Source organism: Bidens hawaiensis, unplaced genomic scaffold, assembly GCF_021521415.1.
Source record: "Bidens hawaiensis isolate Kalapana, Puna unplaced genomic scaffold, B.hawaiensis_p1.1 tig00002186_1, whole genome shotgun sequence".
NCBI lineage: Eukaryota > Viridiplantae > Streptophyta > Magnoliopsida > Asterales > Asteraceae > Bidens > Bidens hawaiensis.
The window spans coordinates 1756028-1773788 of NW_027491117.1; the positions used below are offsets into that span (position 1 = coordinate 1756028).

The 17761-nt window shown below is 37.2% G+C and overlaps 1 protein-coding gene across 1 annotated transcript; it reads right to left on the minus strand.

The window, feature by feature from the left end:
• Nucleotides 1-2448: 2448 nt before the first annotated feature.
• LOC143609889 (uncharacterized) lies at nucleotides 2449-3016 on the minus strand. Its single transcript, XM_077084518.1, has 2 exons — nucleotides 2594-3016; nucleotides 2449-2505 (listed from the first exon to the last, which is right to left on the minus strand). Exons 1-2 carry the CDS (start codon nucleotides 3014-3016, stop codon nucleotides 2449-2451), a joined length of 480 nt encoding a protein of 159 aa, XP_076940633.1.
• Between the last annotated feature and the right edge of the window lie 14745 nt (nucleotides 3017-17761).

Here is a 17761-nt window from a genome sequence, read left to right on the forward strand (position 1 = left end):
TTATCTCTTTTTCGTCCCTGAAAAAGTCTAATTGAAATGGAATCAGTATCAGAGAAATACAGTCTTAAAAACATATAAGGTTATCTTAAAGCTCAGATAAACGTAAAACCGCGATTGCCAATATTGTTGTCCACTTAAACCCAGCCACCAGCCTATCAAGCCCCCACGCACATTAAGCATTTAAGTTCATGTGATATCAAAAACCTATGGGGTCTCACACCTTATAAGTTAAGATCCACCTACCCCATCTCAAGCATAGTAAAGACAATTAAAAATAATTGAGTTGAATAAAACTGGTTCAACATATCACCGTAAGATAAGAACCCCTTAATGGTAAGAAGAAAATGCACTTAGATGGAATTAATGGATGATAGGTCAAGTGAGGTCGTACGAGCATGCCATAAATATTATTGGACTTTGTCCTATATATGCCCTAAGAAAATATTTATTGACAAGAAACTTTCGAGCCCCAATAGTGTATCCTCAGAGTCGCCATCCCCTTGGTAACACGTAAACTCTCAGTCTCGTCTAGTATGTGCACTTTGACCTCTTTTTCTATTTTTGAGAATGCTTCTTCGGCATTTTTCATTACATAAATTTTCTCACTTTTTCTTTTCAGATCAACGTTTGGAATGCTTATTTATTTATTTATTTATTTATTTTTTTCATTGTGCACTTAGACATCTTTAACCTAAAAATATATAACAAAAGACTAAAGCTCGTATAAAATTGGGCATTTGCGAGGCGCCACCACTCTTTATTTATTTTCATAAAACGGAGTGGCGTGCTAATTTTAAAGTGCATTCATTTCTCACCACCTTAGGGTAATCAGCTTGTGGTAATACTCCCTATACCTTATTGAATTTCAGCTTCATTGTCCCCCTTAGGATGAGAACCCACAAAATTTAAGATTTAATTAGGTTTATTAAGAATATGTAATGGAAAACCTTTCAAGACTAGTTGGGCCTACCGACACATCCCAAGCTTAGTATGCCTTCTTTCATATTATCTCATATTATTAGTACTTTGAAAATCCGATTCCCGATAAGTATCCTCATCTCCCATTTAAATGCAAAAAGAGACAAAATCAAGGGACATTTTTCAAAACTTTTTCAATTTTTTTAATATAATTAAACTACGACTCAAATATCCTATCCCCACACTTAAATTTAGCATTGTCCTCAATGCAAGGATAAGGACGAAAAATAAAAAATAAAATCGAAATACAAAAAAAACTAAAACCTAAAAGTAAAAAATAAAAAATACAAATAAACAAGCAAGATAGATAATGGAAAAGACTTAGCTGGTAATATGCGAATGACGATATGATGCCAAAGTCTTCTTCCATGAATGCCTTCCAACTCCAAACGTGCGCATCAAACGGTATCTCCTCCTCTCACACACGAACGGAAGCTTTAAAAACAACAAACAATATCTAGAACATATCTTATCAACTTGATAGATGTTAAGCACTTAAGTACTTTACCAGACCAACCAACCCAATATATAAAACATGAATAAATAGCAGCAAATAATAAAAAGTATAGAGTTTGGCTGCTCCATCCCCAAACTTGAATTTTTGCATTATACTTCATGGGGGTCATTTTGTAGCTCAAAACCTACAAATCTTTAAAAACAAAAACAAAAAAGAACAACAAAAAATCTACGTTAGTGACATGACAAGACTCAAAAATAACGATGTGACAAATATATAAACTCTACACTTGAGTTTTCACTCAAGACACTCTCATATGTGATCTAACCAGCTGCCCAAGTGTAGTTTCCTCCACCTTGGTCAAACTCCATGGTCCTCCAAGAAACTGCATCACGATACGATCATTCATCTTCAATCTTATTCCTCTTATCTCCAACTTTTCCAAAATCCACACACTTTTGCAGACCACCATCTCTCTCTCTATCAAACTCCATCGATTCTCGAGAACTCGCGACCTCTCTCTCCTCCTTCAAACAAACTCTAATGGAACGGGGGTGCTCAAGACGTGGATCCATGCCGTGGATCCAAAAAAATCTACGTTAGTGACACGACAAGACTCAAAAATAACGATAGGACAAATATATAAACTCTACACTTGAGTTTTCACTCAAGACACTCTCCTATGTGATCTAACCAGCTGCCCAAGTGTAGTTTCCTCCACCTCAGTCAAACTCCATGGTCCTCCAAGAAATTGCATCACGATACGACCATTCATCTTCAATCTTATTCCTCTTATCTCCAACTTTTCCAAAATCCACAAAATTTTGCAGACCACCATCTCTCTCTATCAAACTCCATCGATTCTCGAGAACTCGCGACCTCTCTCTCCTCCTTCAAACAAAATCTGATGGAACGGGGGTGCTCAAGACGTGGATCCATGCTGGGAATAAAAGAATCAATTGCATAAATAGGATGACATGGGCCAATGAGACCGTCTTGACCACTTTGGTATCTCATGGATTTACCAACATAAGTGACAATATCGTCGCCGGCTCTAAGAGTGATGTTACCTTCAAAAACATCAACAAGTGCCCTAGCAGTACGCAAAAATGGACGACCTAAAATAAGAAATCTCTCATCGGCCTCCATATCTAAAACCACAAAATCTACGGGGAAATCCAAATTATCGACTTTCACGAGCAAGTTTTCTAAGATCCCCCTAGGGTACTTCACCGAACGGTCCGCTAAAGACAATGACATATGGATGGGTGTAAGTTCTCCTAGGTCTAGCTTCTCAAACAACGAATATGGCATTAAGTTTATGCTAGCTCGTAGGTCCGCTAACGCTTGGCACGAGGTATCCCTACCGAAAAAACATGGAACAGTGAAAACACCGGGATCGGGTAACTTTTCTGGGACCTTATTGAGCACTACTGCAAAACACTCTCCGTTCAGTGGAACGGTCGAAAGCTCCTCCATACTTTCCTTTCGTCTAAGAAGATCTTTCAAAAACTTGGCATATTTCGGCATATGCTGGAGGGCCTCGGTAAACGGAAGGTTAATCCTAAGATGCCTAAACATATCTAAGAAGTTCCCGTACTCTTTAGTAAATTTCTGATTCTTAATACGGGTTGGGTACGGGATACAATCATGATCTATAAGTAGTGATGGCCTAAACTCTCTCGGTTTCTTCTCCTCACTCCCCTAACTATGGGCTCACTGGTAAGTATGGTACTTGCTGGGCCTGGCCTAGGTTGCACCCTCCCAAGAGTCTCCATCACTATCTCCTCATCAACTAACCCATCTCTCTCCTCTACCTCAATCTCTCTCTCCGGACCTAAAACCCTACCACTAGGAGTAGAAATGGCATTTATCTAAGCTGCCGGATTTTGCTGAGTGGAACCCGAAAATTGACCTGTGGGTCTCTCATCTAAACTTCGGGCTATATCACCTATGGTTCTCTGAAGATCTAAGAGTGCGGACTGGTGATTCCTTAAAAGCAAATCATGATCGGCAAATTTTTTCTGAGTTTCCTGATCTCTAACTAGTATTAGCTTCATCATCTCCTCTAACCTACCAATACCACTACTCAAGTCCTGCCCATTATTCCCACCTTGACTACTTTGATCCCCACTAAACGACTGATCCTGCCCCCCGGTTAAGATTAGAATTTGAATGCAAACTAGAGGGTGCACCGGGGGAACGCAAATTCGAATTATAGTTGTTCTAGTTTGAATTATTATTTCCATTAAACGCATTAAGAACCCTATTTTTCCCTCCTATCAATTGTACCTGCTCCTGACCCATCAATGAACAATCTAAAGTCCCATGCCCCCCTCTACACAACTCGCACTTATCTACCTTATCCTTATGTTTTTTAATCTCACTGGCTAGACTCCCTAAGGCAGTCGCCACACTAGTATCCAGATTAACCTGGTGCACACCTCGGATGGATGAGGGTGTACTAGTGACGGGATTTGAATTCTCGTGACGTGCCTTTTTAGCAAACTTGGACTGGGCAAAAACTTTCAAACAATTCATTACATTCAACCACTTTTCTTATCCATTAAATTACCTCCAGCAGCAGCGTCGAATCGAGCCTGAGTCTCATATGTCAGCCCATTATAAAACTTCTCAACAAGGAAACAAGGAGTAAGACCATGCTGTGAACAACGGGCCAGTAAACTCTGAAAACACTCCCAAGCTTGATAGTACGGCTCGTCCAGCTCCATATGGAAAGAATGAATCTGATCTCGGGGACGAGATGCTTTGGCAGGCGGGAAGTATTTCTTCAAGAAAGCGGTACGCAACGCCTCCCAAGTAGTGAATGCTCCAGCAGGTTGTGAATCGAACCGATTGGCGACTCGACTCGTAAATGAAAACGGGAACAAATGGGGAAAATGGCATCTTCATTAGCACCTTGTAAATTGAATGTTCTGAGCACACGGGTGACACGGTTGATGTGCGCTGGTGTATCTTCATCGTCACAGCCATGGAATAGATTACTCTGGGTGAGATTGGCTATGACATAAGATGGAATCTGCCATGAATTTGAGTTATCGATTACGGGGGTGGTGATGGGAGAGTGATCTCCATTGAAACTCTCGAAGGCTTGTTGGTAAATGGTTCGGTAGTCCACCATTTGAATATCGGGAATGGTTCTGGGACTCGAAAGCAGTGACCTGTGTGGTGATGACTTCGGTGGAGAATCTACGGTGATCGGTGATGACGAACTGGCTTCAGACTTCAACGGAATTGGTCCTTGCGAAAGAAGATGTGGCATAAACCTGGAAAACACACGAGACCAATCAATGGACTCTATTTAAATACTAAAATAAAACTAAGAATAAATAAACTAATCTTAAAATTAGACTAAATTAATTACACTCCTATGACTCAAAAAAGACAAAACAAAACAAAACGAGTAGCACGTATGTCGCAAGTAAATCTAATCAAAGCTAATAACGCAATAGCCAAGAGTCCCCGGCGACGTCGCCAAAAACTTGATGTGCTCAAATTAGTTTAATATTATTAACTAAATTACGCTAATCTAGACACTAAGTAATAAATTCTAGACTCTTAAACTTAACTAAATTAGTAACCGGCAAGTGAACCGGTCGACTCTAGTACAGCTAAGTAAGTCCGGATATCGACCCACGAGACTCTTTTAATTACGTAAACTAGCTAAATTAGACTCAACTACAGACACGACTATTTATTTATTATTTGTTTAAGGGGGGTTTACTAATAAACTAATTTAGACTATTTAAGGGAACTAAAGACAGCTAAACTTAGAACTTGGACTTAATTCAGACGATGATGAGATAACTACCTAGGCCAGAATCCCCTAAATTTCGGTTGTTAATTAATCGAGAAAATACTTAGTTATGGACTGGGATCCTAAAATAGAAACCTAAGAGAAAACCTGAACATGACCCCTGACCCTTCTCAAGAGACACCAATTAACTTGGTCCCGTGTCTGGTTCAATCCTGATCTGGTCCGGTTCGTTTCCTGATGGTCCGGTTCTCCGGTTTAGCTCGATTTCTCTCATTTCTTTGCCCTCTTTTCACCACAATTGAAACCCGGAACCTAGATTATTCAAATGTGTTAATAGTATACGAATCCTAACAAAAACCGAACATAAACTAATAAAATATTATATAAAATGTACACAGGAATTATGTATGTTAAGCATTATATCAACATGTATAGACCCGCCATCACTCCCTTGTAACACCGGAGGAGAGCGAGGCGGGGAAGATGAAATGTCCATGTCATGGACATTCGGGTCAGAGCGGGACACCTGTTCAACCCTATCTTCGTGAGCCTTCTCCTTTTTAGAGGAAGGGTTAGCAGCTTTAACTCTCTCGGGTTGAACAGGGTCCCGAATGGCAATGGTGGATGAAGGTTTCTGGCGCAGGACCTAATATACAAACAAGAAAAGGAAAGATTAGTAAAAGTTTGAAAAAGTTAAAGCAATCAAAACTTTGTCAAATACCTTGATGGCCTTGAAAAGAAATGTTGTGGATTCGGCAAGAAGACTAATCTTCTTGACCCTCTTAGATGGTGGGGGATGAGATGGTTCTGAACCCTGAGCTCCAACCCCTGCCCCCTTTAGATTTTCATCCTGAGACTTGGCGGGGGCTGAAGGGTCAACACCACTTTGAACTTGACCCTGACCAGTGATAGCAGATATTTCCTTCCTCTTTTGCCTGGCATCTACAGATTACAAAATGTTAGAAGTTTACAATTAAATATGAGAGCTTAGGAGCCTCTTACCGATTATGTACATTGCCCCCGAGACCATAGGCTCGTGACGGGTTGTCCTGGGAAACAAAAAGTGGTCCTTGGTCTTGTCTAGAATGGGGAGAGCTTTCTTATCCCACGGCCGGTGCTTCATGCATCCTGGAACACTGTCCTCGGACAGCGCCAAGAGCGTCCCTTCTTCTACAAAAAAGTAAAGTCAAAGGCAAGATACGCTACAGGAAGATAATAAGGCGCTTACATCCATCAGGCTTCCGGTAAAAGGGCGTAGAGTCAGAAAATGGCCACAGAAGACTCATCCCGGCACGCACTAGAGGTTGTACCAGCTCTGACCCTCGTGATCTGGGAAAGGCAAGTTTGGCAGCTTCAGATCAAGTGAGTGGCGGGCCATGGATAAGGGGACAACATCCTCCCGGATCCAGAAAAACTTCGATCACCACTCAGGATCGCTGCGGGAAGGTTCTATACCAACTACCCCTTTTTCACTGGGCATGGCGGCCATCTTTCCCTGAGGGGGTTTGTCGATTGTTGAACCAGGAGCAGGAAACTCCGCCCCATTCCGACGCTAGACCGTAAACGTTTACGACATCTTGGAAGTCTCTTTCCTTCCAACTGATCGGAATATGATCAATTGTAGGATACATCTATTTAGCAGCCATTAAATACTCATCTAAGAATTGGCTACAACGAGCTATTGTGAAATTTAGGGTTAGAGAGAAAAATCCAGTTTCCAGCCAGGAGGTTTGAAGACAAAGGCTAATATGATGAAAGAAAATGGGATGAATGAACTCCTATTTATACTAATCATAATAAAGGCGAGGTACTGTAAAAGAAGGGAAGGTTCAATCGAATTGTGACACGTCAGATGGGAAAAGTGGAGAGTTTTGAAATGGTTCCGGATGGCAGCCGTCAGAACTGTACAACTGTCAAATCACTGACCTAGCTAGCACAGTTCTGTCACATCAGTTCCTAAAAAGTATGTGGAATCCTAGTTATATGCTAACATAGAAAACTAAATCATTATACTTGATGCGCCAAACCAAGCAAAAATAAGATAACCAAATATGCGATGAAATATCTCAATTTAATATGGCATCTCACTTAAGGCGGACGAATAAAGAGGACCGATAATAACAAGGGTTTCAAGTCATCCACATGATAAGTACCACACATGTTCACATGATAAAGTGCCATAACGTGCGTGTCAGATGATACCTATTTTTGTGCAATACAAGATATTCATAAACACATTGCCGAGAAAATGTCAAGATAGAAAGAAGTCCATTCTCATTTCATATAAAAACAAAACGCTGCATGCAAAATATTTGTACATAGTCATCTACAAATGGTGCCTATTACTAAACATTATAGTTCAAGGGGTAAGCGGAGGCATATCTTCACCCTACTCATCCTGAAGGGATTGAAGATGCTTGCGCAGGCTTGCAACGCCATATTCATCAGCATTGAAATCTTTTATAGTGTCCTTAATGGCAAAAGATAGGTCATCAAATTCTTGAAGACTCGCACGATAGTCGGCATCTAAGTCTTGCTCATACAGTTCAAATTCAGACGGCACGCGACCTTCGCGGGCCATAGCCAAACACTCTTCAAACCCGGCTTTCCGCCCAGCTTGGGAGGAATCATGAAGGAGCTTAGCTAGGCAATCCCTAAGTTCAGGACAATCTTTAATATGGTCGATAACCGACAAAAATATAACAGAATTGGGATGGAATTTTTCAGAAAAGATAAGGATCGAAAATATATTTACCTAGGGAAGGCCATACTTTATAAGCCACTTCCTCTCGGTGGTAGATCGATCAGCGATGGCATTAACTACACAATTCTCCTCGAAGACGCGTGCATTGTTGGCACTAAGTTCAGCAATTTGCCTATCCCTCTCCGAGGCTTCAGCCTTCATCCACTAGATCTCCTCCTCGTAGCTGGCGATAGGATCACCCTGAGAGGAGACCTGCTGCTCCAAAGTACTATTAGTCTCTAAAGGCTTGATGAATGCAGCATCTCTATCCTAGGTGTCTTTGCGGGCTGCATCCCTCTCCGCCTCCACCTTCCATAACTATTGCCTTGTTCTCTCCAAGTCTACTTCCCCCCGCCACCCACTCCTTGAAGATTTTCTGGCCTATGGACACGGAATTGGCAAGATTATAATTAAAATAGTTAGCCAAATCGGACCGGGAACGCTCATGTTGACGTTCACGCTCCCCGGGTAGAAGGCAATGGTCAGAAAACTCAAGACATGTGTCCATGTCTGAGAAGCGCGAATTTGGACCAAGCCTCTAGGGGGAAGGAAATAGAAGATTCTCCTTGGGTAAGGGGGTAGAAGTCAAAGAAGGTCCTCCTTCACCTCCTATGACGGAAGCAAGAGGATCCTGGAGAATAGGTTCTGAATGTAACGTATCCTTTCCTCCTGCCATTTCTTTTTCCAGAGCTTTCCCTTTATTTTGGCCAGCGGAAAGGTCTTGTTGGGGCAGCGAACACGGAGGAGACGATTCATTTATAACTACTTTGGAAGGTCTCGGCAAACACACAAAATGCTAGAACCACAGGTACAGAAGAATTCTATAAGAAATCTATACATAGAGCAGCCTTGGAAGAAATCTTGTGGATCTGATCACCCGGACGAACCTTCTTGGGTTTTGGAAGATTAGATGTCTTCTTAAAACCCTTAGGATGGTCCTTGGTAGTGCAGGGGTGTTTGTATTAACAGGGGACTTCTCACGCTCAGAGCCCCCATCGTGGGCGGACCCACTAGCGGAATCCTCCTTCTGCTTCCTCTTGCGGGGGAGATCTGCAATAGCATGTAGGACACCCGCATAATAAGAAGGCCAAAATTCCTCATCACATGACAATTACCCTTCATTAGATGAAGAATCTTGACTGGAGGAAAGAAGGATAATCGTCCCATGATAATCAACAGCAGAAATTGGACGGGGGTTTAAGATATACACACCTTGGGCAAAGATACTCTCATTGAGAGCGGACTCGAGACGCCCGTGCTCAAGGGACAGCGGTACATACCTCCATAGACGTTGTCCACCAAAACATAAAAAACAGTCCCCTCCGATGAAACAACAAGCAAGTATGTAAAAAAAAATAAAAAACAAAGGATGAAGAAAAGAAATTAGAACACTCACATCCGTCATGCCTAGATAAGTAGGGATATTCATCCGGATATGGCCATAGACGGCTCATCCCCAACAGCACAAACGCTGATTCTGGGATCAGACCCATAGGTTTAGGGGTGCAAGTAAGGGTCTCATACCATGGCTGATTTTTTAAATCAACTATGTTAAGCTCCGTAAATTTCTCTGTCAACGAATGATGCGCCATGGCCGTTGGTATAACACCCTCGTTGATCCAGAAGAACTTCGTCTTCCACTTGTGCGCACTACGAGGCGGCTCGATACCTATGGGCTTCTTATTAATGGCGGAACAGCTGAACCAGCTCCCGCGGGCTTGAAGCTAGTAAAAACAAAAAACTTATCAACCGAAGGAGCGACACCTAATGCTTTGCAACAAAAATCAAAATGCCTAAGCCTCATAAGCCCGAATGGGTGCAACTAGGATATGTGTATCCCGGTTAACGTCAGGAATCGGCTCACGAACATGGTAATTGGTAATCTAAATTACCAGTCATAAAATACTTGCCATACAAGGCAATCTTTCCTTTTGGAGGGTTGTTGGCAGTAGATCTAGTGACCGGAAGTTCTGGTTCCCATTCCAGAGCCAACCCATACAGCCTGACTATGTCTTGGAAATCTTTCTCCTTCCAATTGATTAGATATTCTCAACGGTTGTAGGAGGACCTTCTCTTTTTCCACCAGCCATTAGGGCATCACGAAGTTTTTCACAGCAAGCTATGATGGGAAAACAATGAAAATCAAGATATCACAAGAAGAAAATAGTCAGAGAAAAAATTGCAAGTGAATAAGAAGTGGAACGGTTCCTCCTTTTTATACTCAACGCAATTAATGAGATAAAAAGGGGAATAGTCATCGCCCAATCAGCAATCGACACGCTAGGCGGGAATTGATCACAAATGTGATTTTGAAATGACCTCCTAAAAATCCATGCAGACACATCAAAAAAGACGTCTGACACAGCTCAAACTGAAACCGTCACATCATAACCTCCAAATTCCAAACACTACAGTCTAATAAAGATAAGTATGAAGTACGCGCACAAGGATGATCCTCGACATGCTCATGCCTAAAAGAGAGCAGTGAGTCCAAAATTCCATCCGCAATATGACGCCGCGGAAGAAACTATGGACTAGGGGAACTTATAGATGTAAGGTAGTAAAACGACCGCAAGCCAAGAAAGCTATCCGCGGATCACCAATAAACCTGCGGATAGTCAACAGACACCCATGGGAGGAATCCACGGATCGCATAAGGAACCTCATGTGAGGGAGAAATAATAAAAGGTTCTCACTTGATAAGGAAGAGAAATTGTAATAAACTTGTTCTAGAAGAATACCCCAACATTCCCTGACAGCACAGCCAATGAATGAAGGACAGCTGGATACGTGGTAACCCGCCTTGAATGTGGCCAAGCTGTCACGTCCTATAAACGCGCGACATGTGTCCATTCAGGTAGAAAAGAATATTCTAGACAGTGAAAACTCCACAAATCACCTTCCCCCACCCCCGGCTATAAATACTTTCATCATCTTCATGAGGTACTCTTTCATTCCCCACTGATTACATCAATTTCTTCGTACTTTCTTCGTTCACAGTACAGTAGTTATTCTCACGTCGGAGGGTTGTTACGGGAAGCCCCCCCCCCCCCTTTTGTCCTTCCCGTAGCGAGTCTCACGGTATTTGTTTTGTAGGAATTTAGCTGAGATCTGATTGCATCTGACTTGCTGGTTTATACACAGTTCATACTTAGTCAAAACACTGATCTAATCCTACCTGGGTTGGATCTGTGCTTCTTCAGTAATCAAACTCAAAAGAACACTAATCCTTCTAATCTAACCCAACAATGTGGGTTCTATGCGGGTGCAGCCCCAGCCCATCATGGGTTGGAAAGTTGAAGACTAGGAAGGTTAAATAGGTTGGCCACCCACTCAACTTTAGTGGTCCGTTATATATTATTTCTTGAAACTTATGGAGAAAAAAAATAAAACCTATTTAGCCTCCCTATATAAACAATACTATATCATGTAATTTTTTAGCACCTCAATAAAAGAAGTGACCCTGTTCGTTACCCATAGACGTAGGTTACACGTGTGACCGAACCACGTAAATCCTGTGTTCATCATTACTATTTGAGAGGGGAGGTTAACGATGGTGGGTGGTAATCGGAATTTAACCAATGATGCAGAGGATAAAACAGAGACGGAGAATATGTAGAGGAGATAAATTAAATTAGGTTTTGATGATGATCGTCACTTTTCAAACCCAAAAACCCGACACATTTAAAATTTTCAATGTAATTCGGACCTTTAGTTATTTTTAAAGATAGTGAATTTATTGAATATTTATGATCGTTATGTTGTTATGATTGTCAGATGTTTAATTATCTGTAATGTTGTTACAAATTTATTCAAAGTTCTATTTAATGAGTTTCGCACCTTTATCGCATCTAATCCAAGTCCAAGTTCTATTTAATGAGTTTCGCACCTTTTCGCACCTTTATCGCGACGAACACAAGTTGTGCCCGTCGCGTAAAGCGAAAATCCTAGGTTTCACCCGAATTCAAATGGGTTGCGCTGCGCGGCCCCTTGCCCTTTTACCCGTCGTGCTACGCAACGGAGGTCCGGATCAGTCAAGGTGAGCTTGCTTAACGGCTTGTATCAGGCTTGACCAACTTCTCTCTTACTGATTTGATTTGAATGTTATAACCTGTATCTACACCTTCTTACAAATTGTGTGAATGATTCCTAGTCACTACTTTGGTCAAAAAGACTAAGTCCATGATTTTAGCCCTAAGTTCATGCCTTTGACTAGCTATGCAATTAACTCGTTTCACTCATCCTCTACAATTCCTTTGCTACAACCAAACTATCTCTCAAATCTGTTCAGCTTGCATTCTTGGTATTATTGCATTAGTTTGACTTCGAGAATCAATCCACACAAGTTCAAGTCTTCTTTTCATTTTGTTAGTTCATTCTTCGGGTATGTATGCTTGTATTTTTTAGCCTAGTGTTATCGTTTAAGGGTTAACGCCATGTCAAAATTAATTTATTGCCGGTGTTAGTGCATCAAGAATGAACTCGGCTTGTTTATATGGCTATTTGGTTAAAGTTTGGGTATTTTTTATTATTTTAATCTCTAAAAAAAGTTTTCTTCTAAAAATACAAAGTAATATTTTTGTAATGTCGGAACCAAACTCGACAAAAATTCCAAAAATTCAACTTCGGGTTTGACCGGACACAAACTACTCGCTTAAAACCCATTTTTCTACCCTTTTAGGCCCATTTTGGATTTTTCTAAAACGAGTCCATCTTTTCAATATGACTAAATTATATTACCACTTAAACTTTTTAATGAAATAAAATCAACACACTTAAATAATTTCATGATGAAAACTTAACCATAAATTATAGATTAAAATGTGTGAAAATTACAATGAGATAAAAAAAAATAAACAACTTAAAAACGCATGTGTAAAGCACGGACTAAATTTACCTAGCAGGTTAAAATCAATGGCTAAATTTATCCAACAGATAAAAAAAATGGGCTAAATTTAGCTGGGAGATGAAAAGCGGGGGCTAAATCAGCTGTCGGTTTTAAAAGCATGGGCTAAATCCTAATCGTGAGCTAAATTTATGTTGTGTTCCCGAGTTCACTTGAGAAGAGAAAGGAAAAGAAAAGAAAGTTTTCCTTTCCTTTCTTTTCTTTTATTTCTCATTTCTCCTTTCTTTTACTTTCTTCCCACTCTCTTTCCAATTTGGAAGGAAAACTTTTCTTTCCATTTTCTTCTTTATTTCTCATCTTTTCTTTTCCTTTCCTCTCTTAAATGAAACTCTAGAATACACACTTTTATGATTTTCATTTCCTTTCTTTCCAACAAAAACTCTGAAACACAACTTATCTTTTGTTTTCTTTCCTTTATTTTCCTTTCTTATGTTAAGTGAGTCTCAGGAACTCTAGAACACAAATTATCTTTTGTTTTCGATCCTCAGTTCTTGCCGGTGTTAGTTCATGTTTTACATGTGTTTCAATGACTAGTGTGTGGAGCCCTTTGTATTTCACCGACTTTTTATGTTGGTTAAGCCATAGCCGACTCAGTCGATAGACCATGTTTATCATCTCCTGATTAGCTGTTTCCGATAATACTATTTCTGCATATGTTGAAAGTCAAACTCTACTTTGGTGTGCCAAAATGTTTTTACTCATATCTCTGGCTCAAACCCCATACATGAGACATGATCAAACTCCAGATCTCTAAAAATAGTTCTTTCATACTAGTCAACATATAATATGGATAAATATAGCATAACAATGTAACTTAAATTTATAAACGAAAACCCAAAAATCCTATGTTTCACGATGTGAACGCTCCCTTTTTTATGAAAGCTACAAGATTTCTTGATTTTTAAATGGAGGCCTCTCATTGATTTAACCTAAATTCATGGGTATGGGTCTTACCAAAACCAGATAGCTTTAAAACGGGTTATAACATCTCATTAAATTAAAAATTAATCTTACCAATTATTTGATATGAAAATCCTACAAAATAGGAATATACTAAAATTTAATATCCAATTTAAAAAGAAAAAGATATTATTTATAATTAATAAACAATTTTATAGTAATAAACATAAGCGGGTCATGAGTCACCAAATCCAAATAGCTTTTAAACGGGTTATAACATATCATTTATTTATGAAACCCTTTCATCATCAAACCCTAAATATATTATTAACTTTCTTAAAACAAAGAAAATTAAAATCCAAAAAATAAATATTAAAAAATAAAAAATGTAAAACAACCATTCTCTCAAGCCATCAGATTACATTATTTGTAAATGAAAACTTCTCACGCATTTGACCTGAATTCATGGGTAAAGGTCTCACCAAACCCAGATAGCTCTTAAACGAGTTATAACATCTCATTATATTAAAAAATAATCCCATCAAATATTTGATATGAAAATCCTATAAAATAGGAATATGCTAAAAATTAATATCCTATTTTATTTTAAAAAAAGATATTATTTATAATTAAGAAACAATTTTATAATAAAGAAAATAAATGGGTAATGGGTATCACCAAACCCAGATAGCTTTTAAACCGAATATAACATATCATTTATTTGTTAAACCATTTCATCATCAAACCTTAAGTATATTATTTATTAACTTTCTTACAATAAATAAAATTAAAATCCAAATATACATAACGAATAATGTAAAACAACCCCCATAATACGGGGGATAAAATCTAGTTATATATATATATATATATATATATATATATATATATATATATATATATATATATATATATATATATATATATATGGGTGGGATCCACTGAAAACTCCTTTTAAAAAGAAAACTTAAAAGCTCCTAAAAACATCTAAAAACTATTTTTAACTTTTTTTTTAAATTTTTTTTGAAGTTTCTGCTTTTTCAATTATTCTTGTATTTTGTTATTGGTTCCAAAAAAAAAAAAAAAAAAAAAAAAAACTCTTGCTAGTAACCTCGTCGGTGTAGTACACATGTGTAATGGTGTGCATTGCATGTGTGCAAAAGTGTTTGTATTGCATAGCATACAACACTATTGCAAATATTTGATACACACTATTGTATATATGCAACATAAGACTAATACGCACATCGATTACACATTTGTACGTATGTGTAATACAACATTAACGCACATGTGCAGTACATCGACTTTTATTTTATTATTATTTTTTTTCCATATAATACAACACTACTACACATATATAATACACAAATATTGAATATATACAACTAAACACTATTGAACTTAAAAATACATAGTAATACACATGTGTAATACAACGGTTTCGCACAATAATACGTATGTGCATTACAACAGGGTTTTTTTTAAATTTTTATTATTTTTTTATTTTTTATTTATTTTTAAATTTTTTCGAGTGAAGGGGACCAAAATATAAGAATAATGGCAAAAACGGAAATTTGAAAATATTTTTTTATATTTAATTAAAAATAATTCTTTAGGAATTCTTAAGTTTTCTCCCTAAATATGAGTTTTCTCTTAATCCTCTCCATATATATATATATATATATATATATATATATATATATATATATATATATATATATATATATATATTATATATGGTTTGGATTAAATACAAATAAAATTAATGTGCTAATCGTGAGAATCAGGTAGAGTAATTATGTAATTACATTTATATAATTACATCATAGTGTAATTACATAATTACTCTATGATAATTACTCTACCTAATTCTCACGATTAGCAAGTTAATTTCATTTGTACGCTAACCTTCCCCTATATATATATATATATATATATATATATATGGTAAGGTTAAAATGAAAACTCATTTGAGTTGTAAAAACCCACGAAAACCCTATGTAACATCATTTTTTTGTCGCATATAATATATGTTGTAGCATTTAATACAAAACATTGAAACATAAAAAAAAATGTTTTGCTATTTTTTAACATTTTTTTATATATGTTTTCAGGAGAGAGAAAAAGTTATATTTATATTTACATATTTTTTTATTCACTTTAATTGTGGACCATAGTAATACACATGTGTAATAACGAAAACCCTATGTAACATCGTTTTTTTTTTGTCACATATAATATATGTTGTAACATTTAATACAAAACATTGAAACATAAAAAAAATGTTTTGCTATTTTTTAACATTTTTTTACTAATTTTTATATATATTTTCAGGAGAGAGAAAAAATTATATTTATATTTACATATTTTTTATTCGCTTTAATTGTGGACCATAAGATTTAAACATTAATTAAAAACATGTGGTTGAGAATGAATTTCAAGAGTTTTCACAACTCAAGTGGGTTTTCATTTTATACTTAGCCTATATATATATATATATATATATATATATATGTTGCAGTGATATTTTGAAAACTAATTGAGTTTTCAAAACTTGAAAACCAAATTGTGACCGCACATTTAATTAAATGTATGAGTTTTTATGTTTATGATTAAACTAAAATTAAAAACTAGGAATGGAAAGAGAAAGAAATAATAATAAATGATAAAAGGTATTTAGGTAAAATACTTATTTCACATTTTTTGAGATTCCAATAAAACGCGCCTCATTTATCTCAAATCATGTTTTTTTAGGAAAACTAAATTATTAAATTTAAATAACAAGAACAAACCAGATCTTTTTTAAAAAAACATATTAAAATTTATTAGGATATTAAACATATTAAAAAACGAAAAGACAATTTTAATAAAATATATTCCTTTTTGCTCTCAACACACATGTAGAAAATTGCATACTAACTTATCAAAACAACACAATATTAACCATATTACAAAAAAAAAAACTACACAAATTACGTTAAATTACCCTAACTACACAAATTACCCAAATCATATATACACCAATTTTACAAGTTACCCAAATTGTATTAATTACCAAACCATGAAATACACAAAATTAACAATTACATATACTACACTAGGTACACAAAATTATTTTGGTTAAAAATCGGGCTAAGGATCAATGAACCAAATTCGTAAGTGAGGATTGGTGCTAGTATGAATTAATGTAATAAAATTAAATTATAGACAATGAACACGAAGATTTATACGAGGAAAAGCCCTTGGTAACTAATATCCCTCCGACATAAAAACCTCGGACAGTGAAAACTATCACTACCGATTATATTGAACTCGAAAAGGTTACAAATGGTGGAATAATAGCTGATCCTGAATACAAGTGTTGCTGCTAAGAGTTCTAAGTGTTTGAGTATTGTGTGTTAATCAGCTATTATTCGATGTATAAATACAAGTAAAAATAACGGCTAGTAACTAAGCCATAAATCCGGCCACGTTCCTTTTATGTCTTCAACTTGGCCGTTTAAGAGCTTGGACGAGAGGGGAAGACTAGATAAAATATCTCGTCCGCAAGAATAGGGATTCTAGTAAGCACATGTTATATATGCCAAAAAAATTAGATTAGAATACAGCTGAAGTTGCCTATTAAGGATCCTTAAAGCACTAAGGATCCTTAGTCCTTGTAACAGCTGCCAATGATAACCGATCTTTGAGGATCAAAGATCCTGGTCCCAACAATTGCCCCCAAACATGATAGGTGTGAATGGGTCACAGCTGTCATGTTTAACCCAAGGCATATTTTGAATCGAACCGTTACTAAAAACGTGACATGACCGTCGCCTGCCACCGAATTATTATCCCTAATAAATAGGTCCTCAATCCTAATAACTTCTCCTTTATCATATTCAAATTCAATTTCCGGCGACCATAATACTCAGGTATTAACCATTCTTCTCTCAAGTCTTTCCTTTAGTATTTTTCGCTTTTCTAACATTTTCAATCATGCCGAAGAAAAACTTG

Excerpts from the sequence above, each read along its gene's own strand:
- LOC143609889 (XM_077084518.1), bottom strand. The coding sequence starts at position 3,016 with ATGTTTAGGCATCTTAGGATTAACCTTCCGTTTACCGAGGCCCTCCAG. Across the intron at positions 2,506-2,593 it reads ATTTCCCCGTAGATTTTGTG|GTAACATCACTCTTAGAGCC; the intron begins GTTTTAGATATG and ends ATGTTTTTGAAG.